The sequence below is a fragment of the Bos indicus genome, chromosome 3 (genome assembly GCF_029378745.1).
Source record: "Bos indicus isolate NIAB-ARS_2022 breed Sahiwal x Tharparkar chromosome 3, NIAB-ARS_B.indTharparkar_mat_pri_1.0, whole genome shotgun sequence".
NCBI classification, from domain to species: domain Eukaryota; kingdom Metazoa; phylum Chordata; class Mammalia; order Artiodactyla; family Bovidae; genus Bos; species Bos indicus.
This window is the reverse complement of record NC_091762.1, coordinates 97,956,383-97,978,563: the sequence shown is the minus strand read 5'-3', so window position 1 is coordinate 97,978,563 and position 22,181 is coordinate 97,956,383. Positions and strand designations below refer to the sequence as shown.

The window sequence follows — 22,181 nt, the reverse complement described above, 5'->3', positions numbered from 1 at the left end:
TCTATGCCCTTTCCCCCAACCTGGAATGCCCCCCTCTCCTCCATTTCATCCACTTGAATTCTACATGTCCTTGGAAACCAAGTTTAAACCCCACTTCCTGCATGAAGCCTTCCTTGGGTACTCCTAAAGACTCCCAAATGTTTGCCAGCAGCAGTGGGAGAGTAATTTCTGGTGGGGTCTCACTTTTCTATAACACAAAAGTGTTGAAGTGGACGATTCTTAGGGGATGCTTCAGTTCTACCATTTCATAACTCATACATCCAGAGCTTATGTAGGACTTACTCCCAACTAGGCCTCGGATGTGCACTGAGGATACAGGAGTGATAAAATAGATCCTTAAGGAGCAATCCATCTAGTGGTGGAGTCAGACATACAAAGATGCCGTGACAATATGCTAGGGGATGTACCATGCACACATGTGTGCAAAATGCGGTTAGGGGTTCAGCAGAGAGAAGGAGCTCCATCTCCAGTGGAGAACAAGGACCAAGAAACAGAGGTCCGATATCCAGACTGGGCTTTGAAAGATAAGCTGGCATTCTCCATCTAGAGACAGACAGGGAGAACATTCCAGAAAGAGGGAAAAGGATGAACATGGAGCAATGACTTACTTAATTGGGGGTATAAAGTTGTAGAAAGCAGGTAGGGGGAGACGGTGCTCACAGGGAAAGGTGTGTGCTAGGAAGCTGCATATGAAGTTTTCAGTGAAGGCCAGGGCTTTGACCAGCAAGAGGAGGAACTGAAACGTTACTGAAGATAATGGGGAACCATGGAGGTTTTTGAAAGAGGGCACGAGGTGCTAGGTAGCTGAGCACATTTATACGTTGCTTGGTATTGTTTCTGATCTTTGCATGTAGACATCCTTCTCCTCTGTGAATCTGGGCTCCTGTTGGGCAAACATTATCTATATTCCCCCAGCATCATGTTCAGGGCCTGCCACTTAGTGGGCTCCAGGGAGATGCAGAGCTGATGATTCCCACCCCTCCCCTGTACACAGGGACACATCCAAACCCCCCCGTGGAGGCAGCCCTTCACTGTCACTGAGCCCGAGCCCACCTCACACTCAGGGGCCTGCCCACGCTCTGTGCTCAGCTTCATCTCCCCACAGAGGCTCACCTGCCTTGTCTAATTTGTATCCACCTTGATGGGACATTTTGTGTCCCTGTGGTTGAGATAAGTGTGGGGTCTCAGCTCTGGTCATCGCTGCCATGTCCCTGAGCCTACACTCTCAGGCCCACAGCTTGTCCCTCTCCCAGGGACGCTGACAGGCTCCTACCAGCACATGGGTGGAAACTGACACAGTATAATTATCCATCGAGATGAGAGAAAACAAAGATTAATTCTGAGTCAAAACATGTAATTTGCCTTTGAAACTAGAACTGCTCTTTCATGTATGTTATTCAATGCTTGGGTGGAAAATAATACGAAAATGGGGACATAGTCAAGTCCCAAATCAGAGCTGTGTATCCTCCTGAGATTTGTGTTTTCAAGAGTTGCTGACAAATTGAGAACTAGGTGATATTCAAAGTTTGATGAGGGAGAGGTGTGGGGATTCGAGAGGGTGTTTATTCTATTCTTCTTAGGTGAAGGGTGGGTGCCTTTACTGTGAGTCCTCAAGGCTGTGAACTCTGAGGAAGGAGTCCTTCAGCTGTTCTCTAATGAGGGTTCCAAAGCTCAGCGCAGGGCCCTGAACTCCCCTGTAACCTTTAGGCCCAGTTTCAGGGTCCTGCCTCCCCCATCTTGAAGAACTCTTCACTAACTGATGCTCAGAGCATGAGGCTGGGGATTGGGATGGGGGGGCCTGGCTACCTAGCCCTGCCTGTGGCCAGTCCTGTCCACTTCCGGGGCCTTGGACGCTGTATCTGCACAATGGTGATCGTTACTCTGCGGATGTCAGTGCAACATGCAAAGCAAAGTGGGAAAGGATCAAGTTACTTTTATTTAGGCTGACAGAGGACCTGAAAGGGACAATCCCCAAATTAACTTGTAAATGAGATTCTATGAATTCTTTCGAGTTTATAAAAGTGAAGTCGCTCAGTCATGTCTGACTCTTTGCGACCCCAGGGACTGTAGTCTGCCAGGCTCCTCCATCCGTGGGAGTTTCTGAGCGAGAATACTGGAGTGGGTTGCCATTTCCTTCTCCAGGGGATCTTCCCAACCCAGGGATCGAATCTTGGTCTCCTCCACTGCAGGAAGACTCTTTTCTGTCTGAGCCACCAGGTAAGCTGCCAAATGCGCCTTCTAAAGGCTAACCCACCAGGATGGGGGTGAACAACTGAGACAGAGCATGAGTTTATAAAACTTTAAATTTTTAAGAACTCAACCCAGCAAGAATGATTTCTAAGGATGAACTGAGCACCTTCATCTAGAGGTGAGCTCCTCAATGTCAGGGTCATGCTTTAATCATTTATTCGTTCAAGCCTCCCCTTCCCCACTAGGGACTTGGCATAAAGTGTTGTTTTCCTAAGTGAATGAACGAAAGGATATATACATGCATCCATGCTCCATACAGCCTAGGCACTGTGGGAGAACAGAGAAGAAAAGACATGCTCCTTCTAAAGGCTAATCCACCAGGATGGGGGTGAACAACTGAGCTAGAGTACATTGTGGTGTAGACTCCTCGTGGAGCTGGGGCTCAGAGAGGAGGGACTCCCAACTGGATGGGATGTGGGTTCTGAGAGATCAGCCAGCCCATCTAGATAAATCCAGGGACTTGCCCTAGGCTGTGATGAGCTGTCTGGAAATCTGGGCCTGTAGCACAGAAGCCCCAGGAGATGGAAACATTCATTGAGCACCTCCTGGCTGCCGGGCACCGGACCATGCTTGTATCTAATCTTTAAAACCACCCTTAGAGGTTGCTGTTATTACCCTCACTTTCAGAAGGCAGAAAGAGGTTTTACAAAGCCAAGAAATCTATCTCACATCTCACGAGCTTGAGACAGAATTTGAACCTACACTGAGAGTGAGAAAGGCTTCCTGCTGGAGGTAGAGCTTAGCTGGACCTCAGTCCAGATTTGGAATAATAAACACCTAGGATCAAATCCTGCCTCTACAAAATGTCTTTGACCTCAGGCAATTTTCTTTACCTTTCTGAGCTTCCTTTTCCTCATTTGTAATATGAGGAAGAAATTATCTATGAGGAATGAATAAGACCATGTACAAAAAGTACTTGGCTTAGAAAAGAACAGTGATTAACACTGTTTTTGCTAATAACAGATTAGGGAGGAAGGTGCATCAGTACAAAGGCCCTGAGACAGCAAACCATTTGGCCAAGGTCATGGGCAAGGTCAGTGGGAAGATTTGGTCTGGCAGGAACCTTTTAAGTTGATACCATTAAGTCCTTCAAGGAGGTTGGATCACTAGGCAAGTAGGAGATGAGTTCAAGGCATAGGGTAAGGCTGGCACATCCCAGATGCCACTGGGTGTCCCTGCCCAAGTGCTCACTGGGCTCATAGCCAGCAGGCATGGGAATGTCCAGCGCTTAGGAAGGACACTCATCACCTGACCTTCTCTCTTCACCAGCCCAAAAAGCTGACCACAGCAGAGGACCTGAGGGGAAGCTTCTCGGGAGTGTGTCCTCTAAGCACTGAGCCTTTGCATCTTGACAGCAGGGGACTATCATATGTACAGGGTACATACGTGCCTGGCACTGTGCAGAGTTCTCTAACATCTCTTAATAGTCTTATAAGTGAGAATCACTGTCCCCACTTTACAGATGAAGAAATTGAAGAATCAGAGGTCTTATGAGCCCCAGTGACGCAAGAATCCTAGAGGTTGAGCTGTCAGATGGAGTAGCACATGGATATACCCAGACCAGCTTGGAATAGTGGCTGGACTCAGCCTCTCAGCAACTCCCAGTCCTGTGGGTTCCCATGTTAGATCCAGAAATGTGACCACCACCTCACTGTCTCACCCCATAATGATACCCACAGGAAACTGTGCTGTGAAGCTCTTCGGACCCTGCAGTCTCGGTGGCAGGGCTGGGATCATCTTTCCCATGCTACCCAGGGCCAGACAGAGGCTAATGGAAGCTGCCCCTGAACAACAAGCCAGTTAAGCAGGACACAAGCTCTGCTCAGCACTTACCGCAGCCTCGGCATGGGGATCGCCACTTTCTCGACCATGGGGTTCAGCCGGTAATAATCCAAAAATGTTCTCGCCACATTCCGCCCCAGCTTCATATCTGGAAGGGGTGGGGGGTGTTAAGGAGCAACTCTGGACTAGTAAGAAAAATGACAACAGTAACAAAACAGTGTCAGCTCTCACTCTTCTGTGTGCTGCATGTACTGTCTTTTTGATTTTCACAAATCCTTAAATATCAGATACTATTATTTTCCTTCTTTTCCAGGTGAGAAAATTGAGGTGCGGAGAAGTTCAATAATGTGCTCAAGGTCATACAGCCTGGAAGGAGTCTTACTCTGAAGCCTGTGTTCAGAGATTTTAGAACCTACTGCATCCTTTTGGGAATCACTGGGCTTCCATGGTCTGCAAATCAGGTGGCTCAGGGGGAGGCAGATAAGCAAGACCCAAGGGCAAGAGCCCTTTTGTTATATAGAGACCAGGGCCTGCTTGACCTTCAGGGACTAGGCAGCTACCTTGGTAACCTTGTGGGCAATGATAAAACTTTCTCACCCTAAATAGTATCCCTGGTCCGCCTTGAAGTCTACCAGTAATTAATCCTTAGGGTAAGCACTTGTATCCTGTTAAATACAAACTCCCCGGGGAAGGGGAAAGGGTCAGTTCCATATTGACCAGTAACACTTTAGTATAAATTAGCACAACTGTCATCTATTCAACAACATGGAACATAGGCTCTGTGCACTATAGTTCGTATCTCTGGATGAGCTATTTCCTCCGCCTCACTTTTCTACAGCTAATTTGTAACCATCGGCTTTCCAATTAGGTGATGTCTCTTTAGTAAGGCACAATGCTCTTCTCTCAGGTCTCTGACTGGTGCTCTTTCCCTCTGCTCCTGTGGCTTCTGAACTGACTTCATACAAAGCACTTATCTTTTATCTCATGTCCCCCAGCTCTGAACATCCAGACCATCACCAACTCTTACCCAGGGGAACTTCTTTGTCTTCAGTTGGTCCAGCCTGGACCACCTGGCCTGGTCCAGCCAGTTGGTCCAGGCCTTACAGGGCCAACACACCTTCTCAGCTTCCAGACACCTCCATTTAGTCATCCCCTGCTGTCTTCCTAGAAAAGGCCAGCATCATCTTTTCCTTGAATCACTGTCATCCTGTCCTAATGGCCTCCCAGCCATGAGGCTGCCTGCTTCTGCTCCATTTTCTATAAAGTTGCCGGTGGGGTGGGGTGAAAGGGTGGCTGTTCTAAAGCAGAGATCTGCCCACGTCATCCAACTGAGAGAAACCCTTCAGTGGCACCCAGTTGCTTTTAAAATTCAAATTTGGAACTTGATTTACTGGGTCCTTTGTAATTGGGTCTCAGTTTTATGCTTGCTGCCTCCTGCCTTCCACCCCTCAGCCTTTACATTCCAGTGATACTGAGCTTCTTTCACCTCCAGGCCTTTGTCCATTCCACTCCATCTTCCCAGATCACTCTCCCCTTTGCCCACAGGCCTGACAGGGCCAACACACCTTCTCAGCCTCCAGACACCTCCATTTAGTCGTCACTTCACTGGGACCATCTCGGCCACTACTCCATCCGGGGTCATGGCGCGGGCCAGCATATGTGAAACAGTCAAGCAAATTCTCACTCCTCACTTCAGGGTGTCTCCAGGCTGGGTTCGGACACAGCCCTGGACATGAACACCATGAACACCAGCCTTTATGGAGCACTTGCTATGTGCCTGGTACTGCACTGACCCTTTACTAGCACGTCATTTTAAACAACCCAGAGAGGAAGGCATTCCTACCTCCCTTTTGCTTTTGGAAGTTAAGAAACCTGTCCAAAGCTAAAAAACTGCCAATTGTAGACTTGAGACTCCAATCTGGGACTTTCTGATTCCAGAGCCGTGAACTTCCCTCCACTCTGGGCTGTTGCCCAGCTGGAAGGCACCTTTTCTGTCAAGGGCTGAGGCTCCCAGGCCAGTGCCTGGTGGGAGAAGGGAAAACACCAGATGAGTTGTTTACAACAGTGAGATCTGCGGCTGCCACCTGCTTTCTTCCTCTGCTTGTGACCGCTCTTCTCTGTCCCCTTCGTTAAAAAGTTCACAACTTGAAAAGCCCTGGTGTTGGGCATAGGCTTTCTGACCAGCAGACCCCAGAGGCAGTCTCACTGCCAGGGCCTGCAGCAGTTCAGTCAGGCTCTAGTTGGCTTGAGGAAACTGAATCACCATTATGTGCATCAACAGTAAGAGCTACAGGAGCGCAGAGGAAGGGAGAGGTCCCCGTGGACCAGGCTGAAAGGCTGTAGCAGAAGTTTTGGAATCGAAAATTCCAAATTCGAATTTGAATTTGCATCTAATTCGAATCCTGGCTTGGCCACATGCTGTGTGTGGCAGATGGCACTTCCCAAAGATGTCTGCACAATGCCTCCCATCTCACCTGCCATCCTGTGGTGTGATCTTGACATTCCTTCCACTGGGAGGTGGAGTCTGTATCCTCTCTCTTTGAGCCCTGGTGGGCTTATAACTTACTTGCTACCTAAGGACTGGCAGGAGTGACACTGTGGGACTTCTGAGAGGTCAGAAAAGCAGGTGTAACTCACTTTGCCTGCTGTAATGCCCCAGCTGGGGTTCTGAGCCTCCAGCAAGCAGTCTGACTGCCTTGAGGCCATCCTGCTCTGAGGAATCCCAAAACCAGCTCACAGAGGGTCTGCAGGCAGAGGCCCTGAGACTTTGGGGAAAGGCTACGTCAGAGAAAGACTCCTGGCCAGCCCACAGCCCCTCCAGCACTCTCCCGCTCCAGCTCCAGTCAGTATCTCATGGCTACTGCATCAAAGATGCCAAGCCAGACCCACTCAGCCTAACCCTTCCTAAATTTCTTACCCACAGAAAACAAGAGAGAATAACTATGGTTTTAAACATTAACTTTGGGGAAATTCGTTATGTAGCAGAGGGGAGCAAGAACACCGTGTGACCTTGCAGAAGTTCTCCCATCTCCCTGAACCTTCTTTTCTCACCTGTAAAACATGAATAACAATGCCTGCCTTGCAGGGTTGTGGTGGTGAGATAAGCAACCAGCCCATGGATGCTGAATAAGTAAGTGCATGAATGTGGCCAGAGGGAAGCCTGAACCCTTCCTCCAGACCTGCAGTGACAGCCAGACTCACTCAGCCCCGGAGCAACCCTAGGAGATCTCCCTGTAGGTCAATTCTCCTGAGCTCTACAAGACAGAGGAGTTGGGCTGTTGCAGTCAAATGCCCCACTGTGAGCTGCTGATCATTTCAGACAAGCTCTGTTTAAAAGACAGTGTTTTAAAAGGTGGGAATTGTCTGAGACAACCCTTTTTCTTTCCAACAATATTACATATTCCCTAAGCCCTGAGAGCCTCGCTCCAGTTATTTACTGCACTGGCCCTGCTGGAGCCAAGAAATGGGACGTGGGTGGGAGGAGGGAAGAGATTGATTGAACATTTTCAATTAAAACAGGCTGTCTTTGAACAAAGATTTAAGATCCAGGCAAGGAGAAAGCAATAACTCTCTTGGCTGGAACCTTCTCCAATCTATTGCAGAATTAAGAGAGAAAAAAAATTGGGGTGAAAACTCCCAACTCTTCACTGCCAACAAAAGCCTCAGAATGGCCTATAAGTTCAAAATGTCATGCTCCTCAGATTCTTCTGTCGCTCCTGATGGGTTTCTAGCCAAGGGCAGGAGCAGACAGCAGGGGGGATCAGGACCCTGGAGTCAGAGAAACAGGAGTTGGCTGGACTTGTCTGAAAATCACACTGACTAGGTGACTTTAAAGGGTGGGTGTCAATAGCTCCAGTACACGGTGGGACCCTTTAACAAATAATGAGGGTTGGCTTATTCACATTCATTTGTTTATTCATTCATTCTAATTTGGGGGTTCTTCCCAGGTATGTACTGCCATGAAAAAGGGCTGAGACTAGGTTAGAGAAAGAGGAATTAGATGCAGTCTAGGAGAAGGCAATGGCACCCCACTCCAGTACTTTTGCCTGGAAAATCCCATGGACGGAGGAGCCTGGTAGGCTGTAGTCCATGGGGTCTCGAAGAGTTGGACACTACTGAGCGACTTCACTTTTACTTTTCATTTTCCTGCATTGGAGAAGGAAATGGCAACCCACTCCAGTGTTGTTGCCTGGAGAATCCCAGGGGTGGGGGAGCCTGGTGGGCTGCCGTCTATGGGGTCGCACAGAGTCGGACACGACTGAAGTGACTTAACAGTAGCAGAAGAGGCAAAGACTATGATGCTGGGAAAGATTGAGGGCAAGAGGAGAAGTGGGTGGAAGAGGATGAGATGGCTGGATGATATCACTGATTCAGTGGACATGAGTCTGAACAAACTCCAGGAGATAGTGAAGGACAGGGAAGCCTGGCATGCTGCAGTTCATGGGGTGGCAAAGAGTCGGACATGGCTTAGTGACTGAGCAACAGCAAGAAGACGATACTAACATATCCCAAATAGCTGCATTAATGAACAGGCTGTTGCATTGTCACCTTCACAAAAGCAACTACCACTTTTTCCCGGCACACCCTGCGCACCGTGCAGTGTGGTTATTTACTATTGACAATCCCCATCACATCCCTGCGAGGCCAAAGCATAATTTGACACATATTTTACAGGAAACTGAAGAAAGGAGAGTCTGCATAATTGACCCAGAGTCTCGTGGCTAGAAAGCGATAGAAGTGGCATATGAACCTGAGTGTCTTTTTAACACCATGCATGTTTTCTCCTTTCATGAGTGTGGTCATAAATTCAAACACAAATTCTGCAGGCATATGGCAGATTTAATTCCAAGTGGAGGAATTGTGCAAGTCTTCAAGGAAGTGGACTATAACAAAGATTTGAAGGACAAAGACAAATCTGAAATGGGGAGGAAGAGATAAATGAGCATCAGTACAAGTGGGGAGTGTGGCTGTGGTCCATGATTCTGTGCCAGAACTAAGACAGAGAAGGGTCCGCAGGCCCTTAGTGTAGAGGGCAGGTGGGCTGGCGACAGATTAGTGAAGGCTCTGAAGGTAAAATTATGGAATTTAAACTTCTATTCTGTTGGTAATAAAAACCAGAGTGTATCTATCATTGTATCCATCATCTGTTCACTCAATCTATGCTTGTTGATCACCTACTATATTCAACTTCTCTAGAAGGCATGGGATATACTTTGCTTAAAAACAAACAAAAAACAACCAACCAAGATGACAATTCTTAAATCTATAAGCAGAAACAGTAACAAAAGAATAAAAAAATCCTAAATAAATACATAGTTGTGATTTTAATAGTGCTAGGAAGAAAATGCAGAGTCTATAACTGAGGGCAATGTGGGTGCTGCCTTAGAGAGGAGGTGTGGGCAGGCTTCTGCAAACTGAGAGTGGGCAGTGGGTAAGCGTCTATGAAGGAGGAACGGTGGGTGGGAGAGAGGGGCTGAAAGAGGGCTGTGGAGAGGCAGGCAGGGGCTAGATACTGTGGCGCCTTATTCTGGGTCACCTGAAGGAATCTGGATTTTCTAAGTGAATGGGAAGAGTCTAAGTGAATGAAGAATTTTAGGCAGGAAAATGAGATGATCTGATTTATAATTTTAAAAGGTCATTGTTTTGCTAAAAAATAAGAAAGCAAGAGTGGGAGCAAGCACTTTAGCCAGGTGACTACCGTGATGGACCAAGGGAAAGAGGGGACCCTGGAACAGGACAAAGATAGTAGAGATGGAAGATACGTCCTTGGGGGAAGAACTAGCAGGACCTGCTGACAGATTGGACGTGGAGCCTGAAAGAGAAGATGGAATGAAGGGTGGTAGCTGGGTAGATGGTGATGCTGGGCTCTGGAATGTGAAAGACTGAGGGAAGAAAAAGACTCAGGGGAGAGGTTAGGAGTTCAACCTGACTTCAAGATGCTTATGAGACATTGGGAACCCTGATCCTGAGTCAGCAATATGAAAAGGTCAGATAATGGAAGTGGTTTCTGAACCACCAGCTCTTTAGGACTACTCATGCCTAATGCTTACGGCCTGAGTGGTCTGTCCCCTGCTGCTCACTCTCCACCCTCTCACCCCTGGCTCTCAGAAGGCGTCCAAGGTCCCTGGGAGAATGGCAGTGACTGAAGGACCCTTTGTCCTCATGTCTCAGGGGCTTGGATCTGGAGCACTGAATGAGCCCCTAAATGGGAATCAAGAGACCAATCTGGTTTCAACCAGTAACTTGTCATGGGATCGTAGCCATTTCCTTTCTCTAGGCTTTACTTTGCTGTGGGTAACATGTATGCTGTCTCAAGTTCTTTCCAGGGTTAAGAAAATATATTCAAGCAATTCTCAACACCATAAGCTTTTGAAAAACCCCGTCCTCATTCTTTCACTCAACAAATATTTATTGAGAAGCTACCTACTCTGTGCCAAGTGAGTTTTAGGTGCTTGGCACAGTAAACAAAATTGACCAAGATCCACGTCTTCATCAGACTTACACTCTAGGTACTGGGGACAAACTGCGAATCTAGTACATTCGTACATTATCCAGATGCCAGAGAGTGGTGAGTGCCATGAAGTGAAGATAAGCAAAGGGCAAGGGGATGCTGGGAGAAAGGCGGCAGATCATGGCAGAAAGCAGAGTGGGCAGAGAAGGCCTCTTTGGTGAAGTGGGGCTTCAGTGGGCTTGGAGGGGGTGGGGGAGCTGGAAAGCATGGGGAATGAGTGACCTTCCTTGTCTGAACAGGACCTCTGACCAGTCACTTCCTAACTGGGCTCCTGCTAAGTCCAGCCCAATCCCACCACTGGGGATAACAGTCAACCTTGGGCATGGGTTCTCCCTGGTAGGATTCAGGAACATCTCCTTCTTGTCATGTGGCAGTTTCCTGGCTGATTAAAGGTCCTCCCACCTCCCAAGGCAAAGCCAGAGGGGACGCCTCTCACATCCTCCCACCTGACCTGTGACCTCCCTTTCCTGGCCTGCTCCTTCCCAGACCCTCATCTCTGAAGTTGGCTCCATACTCCTCTCTCCCTGAAGCACGTCCAGAACCACCAGCGAGCACTTGTAGCCTCCCTGCCCTGTTCTGCAGGGAGCTAAGGAGCAGCCCCACGCAACAAATAACATATTTTGCTTCTTCTCTCCCCACAGTTGTGTACTGCAGGGAGATCTGATTGCTATCCCCATTTTGCAGATGAAAAATCAGAAGGAACATGTCCATTGAGGCTCATGAGATACTAGCACAAAGAGGACTGAAGCTCATTCATTCACTTCTTCATTCATTTACCCAGATATTCATTAAATGCCTTCTATGTGCCAGACACAATTCTAGAACCTATATTACAACGACAAGACAAACAGATACAGTCCCTGTCCTCATGAAGGTCTTTTTTTGCCATCATCCAGCCTCCAAATATGAAAATGGAACTCCTACCTGCTCCCTGCTGGGAAGCCCCCACCTAGAATTCTTTCTCTGGTCATACTCCCACCCACGCCAGCAACAGATGATCGTCATTAAGGGGACTGATTAATTCTGCAGAGGAGCAGGCCAAGGAAAAGTGATCCCTCTTTGGTAAGGCTGACAGCACTGCTGGAATGTTAAGAGGCAACTGTCCAGGAGCCTCTAGGTAAAGCCAGAAGAACAACGTGATATGAAGGATCTTTGGTGTCTGCCTCCCTCACCCATCCTCCCACGGCGTCGGACAGGTGCACGGCTAAACAGATGAGTCTGTCTCTCAAGTGCAGTGTGAAGGCTGCAGATGTAATTGCAGAGTCCACTCCAATCACAGCCAACTCCTAAGGCACTTCCTGAGGTAAGGAGGCCGGCAGAAAAGACAAGGGAGACGCAGCGGGGTGGTGGGGGTGGCGGGAGGAAGAGACAAAGATGCAGGAAGGTACAGAGACAAATGGGTCAGGGTGGAGCAGAAAGATAAGTGAGGAGAGAAAGCTCATCAGGGGGGCTGAGAGAAAGTCAAACTTGAAAACGAGAGAAAGGACAGAGGGGCAGAGAGAGAGAGAAATGTAGGAAGTAGATAACAGAGTGAATCAGAGAGACAGAGAGAGAGAGATGCAACTGTAGACAGGGAGGGTGAGAGAGGGAGGGAACGGGAGAAAGGCAAAGGGTGAGATAGAAAGAGACAAAAGCAGAAAAGCAAGTATAAGAGGTGAAGACGGTAAGTGATATGCAGCAAGACTGAAAAGTAGAGGCAGGAACAGAGAAAGAAAGGCAGAGAAGGACAGAGAGAAGGAAGGGAAAGACTGATGGACGGGAAGGAAGACCTCCTCTTTGGTAAGTGAGGTGCAGCTCAAAAGGGTAGGGTATATTCTGAGAGGCTCACTTCAGAGAAGAGGGTACAGGTATACACGGTGGAGAGGTGTCCAGGTCATGAAACAACACTGGATGTTGGGAATAGCTGTGAGGCTCTATATATGCGTTTCCAGTTGCCACTGTAACAAAGCACCACACACTTAGGGGCTTAAAACAAAAGAAACTCAGTGTCTCACAGTTTGGAGGCCAGGAGACTGAAATCCATTTTAATGGGCCACACGCCCTCTTGAGGCTCTAGGGGAGAAATGGTTCTGGCCTCTCCTGGCCTCTGGTGGCTGCCGGCATTCCTAAGCTTGTGACCACATCATTCCAGTCTCTATGATCACATCTCCCTCTGCCTTCCTCTTAAAAGCATATATGTGATTGCATATAGGGCCCACCCAGATAACCCAGGACCATCTCCCACCCCAAGATCCTTAACAAAGACATCTGCAGAGATCCTGTTTCTACATAAGGTAACATTTATATCTCTAGGTTCCAGGGTTTGGTATCTGGACCATTTGGGTTGGGGGTGGGGGGTGGATTTGCATGCTCCCTGGGTTCATCTGATTGGCAAGAGCTGAGGATGAAGACTCTGTCAGTGTCAGAAGTGGAACCCTGGCTCTGTGTGGGGCGCTCAACCCAACCATGTGACACTCAGCATCACTCAAAGTTGCCCAGCACCTCCCACATAAGCAGCAAGTGGATTTGTAGGATTTGGATCCAGGTAAGCCTAAGTCCAGGATCCTTTTTATCTGCATTGTTTGCGACCTCTCAAGGGCAGGGAATACTCGCACTGGACCGTGTGCTGCTTAGTTGACTTCTTAAAGTCAACTGTAAACCTGCCACCACTATCCCTTTAATTCAGATCCTTATTTCTTATCTGAACAATTGCTTCAGCCTCCTAGTCGGTCTTCTTGCCTTCAGTTTCTCCCCATTTTCATTGAGAGTGACATTCTCACAGTTGTAACCTCATCACTACCTGACTTACAACCCTAAGCTGATTCCTGTACAAGACCTAAACCCTGAAATCTGGCATTCCTGGCTTTCCATAAACTGGCCTAAGCCTTGTCTCTTGACACTGTGTCCTGTGATACCATTAAATGTGGGTTTTAGGATCTGAAAGCATTGGTTTTAATCTTGGCTGCTTGGGCAAGTTACTTACCTTCTCTGAGCATCAGTTTTCTCATCTCTGAAATGACCTACCTCACAGTACAATTGTGCTGATTAGAAATTATATACCCAAAGCACTCAGCACAAGGCTGCCATGTAGCAGCTTTAAAAATGATCATTATTTATAGGCCTGTCATTGCCAACAAAGCATGAGCTCTTTAAGGACAAGGGTGTGTCAGGTTCATATTTGTTTCCAGAGTCATTTAACACATGTTAGGCCTATTAACAGAGGCAGGGAAAAGACAAACAAACAAAAAAGACAAGATTAAAGAAGGAGAAAAAGAAGGACAGAGAGACAGAGGGACAGAGAGATGAAAAAAGTATTTTAAAAATTCTATGTTCGGGGGCTTTCCTGGTGGTCCAGTGACTGACACTCTCAATGCAGGGGCCCAGATTTGATCCCTGGTTGGGGAACTAGATCCCACATGCCTCAACTAAGAGTTTGCATGCTGCAGAATAGAATTAGAAATATTTGTAAAGCAAAACTGATATGACATGAGGGTTGAATGTAGCGTGCTTGCAGAGGAGGCTGGACTAGGAAAGGTGTCAAAGCTAGCTCACCAGATTCATGACTCAAAGAACAGGGTAGAGATGTCCCTGTTACTCCTGGACAAGTTGTCTGAATGTGACCCCTAGAAGCCAGGAGCTCTGTGCTCCCCAGAGTAGCTTTCTTGGCACCCTTCTGACCTAATTTAATTTTGCTGCACAGTTGTGCTAGGCGACTTCCCTGATTCCTAAAATGAGGCTCCATTGGAATGTCTGGTTTCTGTCGTTTCCTGGTATCTACTGCTCTGTGGGGGGATGTCTTGGTTTCATGTCAGGCAAAGCTGAAGGTTTCTGACTCACAAGATGGGGAACAAGCTGGGCTTAAACGTCCCATGAGACCAACACATTTATCCAATCTTTGGGAGAGAATGTATTTTCTCTGGAACTTTTCTGCTCTCACTCTCCCACACCTCCATTGGGCCAGCTGGCCTGTTGGTCTGCCTGGCTGCCTCCCTCCCTCTGACAAATGCTAAGCAGGATCTGCTCACTGTCAGGCTATCAAACATGCCTGTTACACATCTCATTCAGTCCTGCTCTGTTTTAGTAACAATAAAACAACAAGTCATGCTCTATCCCATGTTCTCATCTCTCCATCGGGCAAGAGGATTTCTTAGACCAGTCATGTGCCACTTCACACTCCATGCACGGCAGACCTCCTGCCTCACTGGCTCCAGGTAACTCCTACCAATTGTTTAGCCCTCAGCTCAACTGCCACTTCCTCCAGAAAGCCTCCCCTGACCTTCTGGCCATGCCAGTGCCACGGTCACACACCCTCCTGGACCTGCTGGCACTCCTTCATGGTCGACTCACATTGGCAACTCTACCTGTGTCTAGGATACTGTCTCCTCTGCAGACCATTATTAAGTTCTGTGGGGATAGAGTTGCCCCTTTCCTGGCCAGCAGAGCACTGACTTCCTCTGGCCACAGTGATCGGTCAGTCATGGCATAAGTCCAGTGAGACTCAGTTCTGGGGCTTGTGAGAGAGAGAATCACCTTTAATGTGGAGAGGGTGGGCTAGGCACCAGGAGATGACATTTTGCTTCCAGAGGGAAGAGAGCCTGTAAGAGAATGGAGCCAGTGTTCAGGTGGCAGCTTGACACCAAGATGACCTTGCTTGAGTCTCTTGATCCAGGCACTCCTAAGACCAGTGTTCCTTCAGATCTTAAAATTTTCTAAGCTAAGTAACTCCCCTTTTTACTTAAGTCAGTTTGAGTTGGGTTTTTTGTCACTTGCAACGAAAGGAGTTCTGCTACTACAGGACCTTGGAGTTTACCTCATCAAACGTCCTAAACTTACAGAGGCGGAAGAGACAAAGTCACATAGACTTTTTTATACACAATCAATTTTCCAAATAAATGTATTTCCTCACTTGCTTTTATCTGTTTCCTGCTGACCAGAACAGGGGCATGTTGTCCTCCAACCCAGATAGGGTCATAGAACATTGATCTTGGTCAAAGCATGCCTAATCTTTCTCCACCAGAGAAAGTTTCTTAATCCAACTCCTCAGGAACCAGTTTTATTTTCCATTACAATGTTTTTATCCTCCAGGTAGAATTGCTGATGACCGTCCTTTCTCCTCTACACAGAGTAATCAGCAGCAATTAATTCTAATAACAAGGAGACAGCGAGAATGAACAGAGCATTAATTAGATGGAAGTAATCAGTCTCCCTTGTCCACAGTTGTTACCTGTCTGCAGGAAAATATGAGCAAGCACATGCGTGCATGCACAAGCACACACTTGTGTACACAAACATACGCACAAACACACACATGCACTTCTCCCAACCCCCAATCAACCAAGGCTCAAGGAGAGGGTACAGAATGAGCATGCTGTCTGATCAGCATGGAGCTGTATAAAAAAGAAAGTCAAGGGCTCTGGAGCGACAAAGATCCCACTGCTAACCAGTTGCTTAAACTTGGCCTCCTCATTTGTAAAATGGGGACACACAGACCTACTTCAAAGTGGTTTAGAAGATTAAATAAGAATATTGTACGCAGAGCACTTTTCACTGGTGTGTAGCAGGAGCTCAGTCAGTGCTAGTTTCCTTTCCTTCCACATCAAACACCTTTTATGCTGGTGGAGAATAAAGGCCTAATGTGATCTGAAAGTTTAGATCCTTCGAATGCTCTTGATCAGCCAAACCTCTGGATCCTCCCCTTAATCCTGTGCCCCTGTCCTTCCCCAGTCTATACCAATACACACAGAGACACACAGACACCCACACACTCATTGGCCTGCCACTTTCCTTTTTGGGACTATAAATTCTGGGAGAGCAGTTTAGTACCCTCATTGCTCTCACAGTACCTGGTACACAGCTAATGCTGAATGGACACTTGTTAAATAATCATCTATGAAGCCTGTGCCTTTGCTCATGTTTGCACTCTATCTTAGTCTCCTTCCTGGTCATCTTTCAAGGCTTAGCGTGCCCAGCACAGCCATAAGTAAAAGAAAAAAAAAAAAAAGGCTTAGCGTAGACCCCACCACGTCCTTCACAAAATTTTAGAACCTTGTTCTTGGAAGTACTCCTTTCTCCTCTGAACTCCATTCCTCTTTTATAATACCTATAGCTTTCCACCATATGATGTAAGATATACATGGATGACATAAGATATATATGGGTATCTTTTTTTCCTGTCTTCTTAAGTTCCTTCAATCAATCATTCAACCAACTCCTTGAGTAAATGCTGAGTACCACAGATACAGAGAGACACCCAGTTGTGTCTATGTCTTGAGATGTTTAAATTCAGACTAGTCCTTGAGCACAGCCACCATGTCTGACTCATATTTCTCTTCCCCAGGCCTTAGACCATGGTAGGTGATCCTTAAATATTTGATAATGGCAATGGGTTTTCCAGGACAGTACCTCTAGAATGGAACATCAATGTGTCTTGGGAGGTCATCCAAGGCAAGCGAGCTTCTTGAGGTTGGTCACAGATGTCCCTGAGCTTTCTGAGGGAAAGGATTCTGTATTCTAGAAGAAGATCTGGGGGGGTGGGGTGTGGGTAATTAGCCCTGCCCTTAGATGATGTCACACAGATGCATTCAAATCAAAAAACCATGAATCAGCTGAGACTTGGTACCCAGGGATGTATGATTTAGTAATAAACCTGCAGAAGCTGTGACCTGAGGAAATGCCCATCTTTTCCACCAGGTTTCACAGTGATGTTGTTCAATTCAATTGCTCAGTTGTGTCCAATTCTTTGCAACGGCATGGACTGCAGCACGCCAGGCCTCCCTGTCTGTCACAACTCCTGGAGTTTGTTCAAACTCATGTCCATTGAGTTGGTGAGGCCATCCAACCATCTCATCTGTTGTCCCCTTCTCCTCCTGCCTTCAATCTTTCTCAGTGATGTTGTATGAGTCATTCACCCATTTTGGATCCACCTCAATTTTATTCAACCAGAAATTATGAACAACTACTATGTTCCTGGCAGATACAGAGGTCAGTCAGACAGGAGTAGCCCCCTTTGAGAGTTCATAGTCTACCAGACATTATGCAAAGGAACATCATAGAGAGATGATGCAATATCCCTATATTGTGCAGTCCTTTGTTTTCAGAACCTGAAGAAGACTCCTCATTGCATTCAGGATAAATTTCCAATCTCTATCTGGAAAAACAACCTTTTATAATCTGAAGCCTGCCTACCTGTCCAGCCTCTTCCCCACACCCACCCTGTGCCCTGGCCATGCTTGCTGCTGCTGCTAAGTCGCTTCAGTCGTGTCCGACTCTGTGCGACCCCATGGACTGCAGCCTACCAGGCTTCTCCGTCCATGGGTTTCTCCAGGCAAGAACACTGGAGTGGGTTGCCATTTCCTTCTACAATGCATGAAAGTGGAAAGTGAAAGTGAAGTTGCTCAGTCGTGTCCGACTTTTAGCAACCCCATGGACTGCAGCCTACCAGGCTCCTCCGTCCATGGGATTTTCCAGGCAACAGTACTGGAGTGGGGTGCCATTGCCTTCTCCATACTTTAATGCTAATCATTTCCAAGGCTCCATTATTACCCATGTCTTTGTATGAGAGATGCTGTTCCAAAATTCTCTACCTAATTAACTTCTGATGATCCTTCAATATGAATCAAAAGTACCAAAATAGAAGTATGCACAGGAGTATCACATTTGTAAAGTGGAAATAATTCAAAATATTATGGTCTTAAGAAAGCTTCTTTTTTTCCTTTCTCTCTCTCTCTACCCCACTCTTTCTTTCTTCTTCTGTCAAAAGGGCAGATTAGATTAGATTAGCTCTACCAACACTTTTGAAACTGAAAGTGTTGCTATGGGTATAAAAACCCTTCCATATCCCCCATTTCTTGCCTTTAGAAAAAGATTTTAGTCTCCTAGGTCTTCCCTGAGTTTCAAAGAGCAGACTCAAGAAGTTACTAATAACACAAGTGAGGTAATGCAGAAACAAAGGTAAAATAGTCAAGCAAGACAAGTAATATTAGCTTTAGCAATAGTTTGGTGATAAAAGAGTTCTAGTTCCTCCTTAAGGGATATATAACAATCCAATGCACATTGTTGAGTTGTTCTGCAGGAACTAAGACACCCCCCACACTGCCAACCCATGTGGAGGATGCTGACTACATGTTGGACACAAGCACAAAGTCTGGTTGGAACCAGAAGGTTGATGATCGACATTACTGAAACATCACTTTGTTACCTCACTGCTGACCACTGAAAGTCCATGAGCTGACCATGCAACCTACAACCCTCACCCCCAAATTTGCCTTTAAATACCCTTCTCTGAAACCTGTCAGGGGAGTTTGGGTCTTTTGCTGCATATTCTCCTTGCTTGGTGCCTGCAATAAGCACTGTACTTTCCTTCACCACAACCCAGTGTTATTAGATTGGCTTTGCTCTGCAGCGGGCAAATGGACCCCAGTTTGGTCTGGCAACACTTTTAAGATGCAGTAGTCACACATTAATCTTTGTATTGGGTCTTTGAAAGTCATGATCAATCTGGCTGAGCTATGCCTTTCCTTACAGGTTTTGAAAACATCCCAAAAACCAATTAACTAGACTGTAGTCTTGGTTTCCTGGAGAAAATTCCTCTGAATGGCAAATTCCTCCACAAAATCTTTCCCTTCCTAGATCTTGTTCCTGCCCAGGATTACAGTTTTCTCCCTTAAAAAATACTCTAAGAGATAACGACGGCGTCTTATTTTAGAGCAGTGAGGGGCTCATGCGCGGCTCTGGGCTCTCTGACCCTTGTGGAATGTCTTCCTCTTCTTCCCACTCTTGCTTTGTCTCTTGGTGAATGTTTAATCACCCTTGTACCCCCAGCTCAAAATCGATCCTATCAAGGAAGTCTTCCCAGATCCCTTGAGGCTGAATTAGTTGCTCAGTTGCTCTGTTCTCTGTGTACACACAGAATTCTGTATCTATCTTTTCCTTAGCTTTAAGCACATTGTTTTATAATCTCGGCCAGATTGTGAGGTAGGTTAGGCAGCAGGTACTGGCTACCATTTTTGTTGAGATGAAAATATTGCAAATTAGAGATAATTGTATTTATCAGAACTCTCACTAATATGTGGTTGGAGGGAAATCTGAGACCCAGGGAGGTGAATTTACTTTTGCTTAAATTATCAAGCTAGAAAGTGATTGAACTGAGATTCATATCTGATGACTCCCAAATCAGTGCTCATGTTAGTTATTCACTCAATCACATCTGCTAGCAGCTAACTGTGCATGAGGCACTGTCCCAGGCATTGAGATGCAAAACTTCAAGCATGGCTGTCTCATGGCAGGTAATGACAGAGCGGAAGCAAATCCCTTATATTGGTCTCTGGTCTCCAGATTTGAGGCTCTCCTGTTCCACTGTGGGATTTCACCACTAGGAAGCTCCATGGCCAGCTTCCCAGCCTCGCCCTCTCCCTAGGAGACAGCAAGGCTTCCTTGGAACAACCCTTTCCTCTGCACCGAAATCTTTGGCTCTGCCCTCTGTGGAAAGACAGCCAAGGCTGCTGCCAAGTTCATTAATAATTTTGGCTTTCTGGAGGAAGGAGTTGGATTGCTTTGCTCTTCAAATATCAAAACATCCAATTAACACAGCTAATTAGCATCACTAGCAGCAGTCAAAAGAATGGCAATTTAGATGCGGATTTCAAAGGTTTCCTAGTTGCAGGCCAAGGCAACCCATCTCTTGCTAATGACAAGAGTTCCTTGTTTAGGCAATTCTACAGCAGCCATCAATTAGCTTAGCCACTGGGCAGAGACTGGCCGCATCCCCGAGTCATTTGTCTAATCAGAACTGGGGCTAGAGAGTAAGAGACAGAATAGGGTAAGAGAGGGATGGAGGGAGAAGGGATTGAAAGAGAGAGAGAGAGAATGAGAACAATAGGGAAACACAGAGAGTGAGAGCTGCAGAGAGAAGTAACACACAAAGAAACTGTCGAAACAAAAAGAGAATAAGTGAGAAAGAGGGAAACGTGAAAGGTGACATTCAGATAAATGGACAGCAGTGATATAGGTACAAAGAAAAAGACATAATTTCCTAAATATAGAAAAGATATTATAAAAAAATGTTCGACCATCAGTAGCTTTGGGAAGGTCGCTGTTCATTGGGAAACCTAGTGTTCTGATCTGTAAAATCAGGCTTAGCTGTGAGTTCTGATTAAAATTTGTCAAAGTTCAACTGCTATGGTGAGATCCAAGAGAAGAGAGATGAGGAGACCAAAACCAGGGTTTTCTCTTCCCTTCTCATACTGGATGTTGGTCTTCCCACGTGCCTTGGTTTCTCTTCAGAAAGTCAGGCGTGAGGTCAGTATTCCTCCATTTGTGTACTTTCTCCTATAAACCCAGTGGGCCCAGCAGCCAGGGCTCCAGTCAGCCAGGAGCACCGCTGTCTTCCCCAAGGAAGGAAATCAATGGATCTCGCATGGTGTCCACCTCAAAAATGGCTTCTGTGTTTGCCTCCGCCCTGGTTCAGGCCTCAGGGTTGTGTCTCAAGGTGACTGCAACTGGTTTCTCCTTGCTGCTGTCCAGTCCCTTCTCATCATGGTTGCCAGAGTGACGTTTCTAAGATGCAGATATGACCCTGTATCTAACTTAAACCATTTTTTAATAGATTCTATTAAATAGATCCTATTTAATAGAATCTATTCTATTTAATAGATTCTTACTTTCTCTAGATCAAGTCCAAACCCATTAAACATGATATTCAAGGCCCTCCTCTGGGTTGTTTCCTGCCATCTTCTCTGCAGCTTTCTCTTGACCCATATCTCCCACTCTCTACCCTACACTCACATTCCAATTACACAAGATGATGTGGGGTCACCTGGGCGATCTGGTAAAGATCATACATCTTTACCTCTGGGTTCTTCTTCATACAGTCTGGCCCCTGCAATACCTTAATTGATCCCAGCAATTTCTCTGTGGCTTTCTATGTCTATGTTTCTGTTTATACACATCCCCTGCCTATTAGCTTGTTCTTTTTACAGCCTCACCTCTTACTCATCAGGTACACAAGGGTCACAAACTCAAATGTCTTCAGACCCTGGGCTTATAATATAAATATGTGCAATGACAGGTGTGAAACAATAGGGGGCATGTCAAATTGGACAGTGAAAGCCACACTCCAAGACCTTCAAACTTCAACATTAAACCAACCACTGGGCACCAAACATTCTCCTGGCCAAATCTACCATCTGCAGGAAGGAATCAGTGATGGGCCACCAGTTGGTGATGCACCATCTGTAAGTTAGAGCTCAGCTTGCCTACAAAGTCCTCTATGCTCAGACTCTATTTCCATCTCCTTGCACCTGGTTCCCTGGGGCGGGGGCATTTCCACAGCCTCCGCTGTCTCCTCCCCTTTGGGCCCTGCAGGGGTGTTAGCTGTGTGTAAACAGCTGCAAAGAGCACTAACATTTACAGTGACTAGGCCAATCCCATCATGTGTCTGGCCCAGGCAAGATGTTATTAATCAGCATTTTAATGAAGCCTAATTACTGCAGATGATGCCTCCCACCAGGTAAGACAATGGTTACAGATGGGAGCAAACCAGGAAATCACTGCCCTTTCCTGGAGCTGGCCTCACTGCAGCACCAGAGGGTTAACTCTGGGAGGACTGGACAGCTGAAGTGAGGAGAGTGCAGCAGAGGGCTTGCTCCCAGTGAGAAATGAC

General features: G+C 46.7%; 1 protein-coding gene and 1 long non-coding RNA gene across 6 annotated transcripts in view; one reads left to right on the top strand and one right to left on the bottom strand.

Annotated features, from left to right (window-relative positions):
• AGBL4 (AGBL carboxypeptidase 4) overlaps window positions 1-22,181 on the bottom strand; it is a 1,471,661-nt gene that overhangs the window by 14,774 nt on the left and 1,434,706 nt on the right. For all 5 annotated transcript variants that reach the window (XM_070786575.1, XM_070786574.1, XM_070786577.1 and 2 more), the window contains one exon: window positions 4,084-4,180. In XM_070786575.1, the coding sequence (XP_070642676.1) occupies window positions 4,084-4,180 (97 nt within the window). The remainder of the gene's footprint in view (window positions 1-4,083; window positions 4,181-22,181) is intronic.
• LOC139182247 (uncharacterized) overlaps window positions 11,693-22,181 on the top strand; it is a 53,158-nt gene continuing 42,669 nt past the window's right edge. The window contains exons 1-2 of the long non-coding RNA XR_011565894.1: window positions 11,693-11,846; window positions 12,735-12,816. This is a non-coding gene — a long non-coding RNA (uncharacterized lncRNA). The remainder of the gene's footprint in view (window positions 11,847-12,734; window positions 12,817-22,181) is intronic.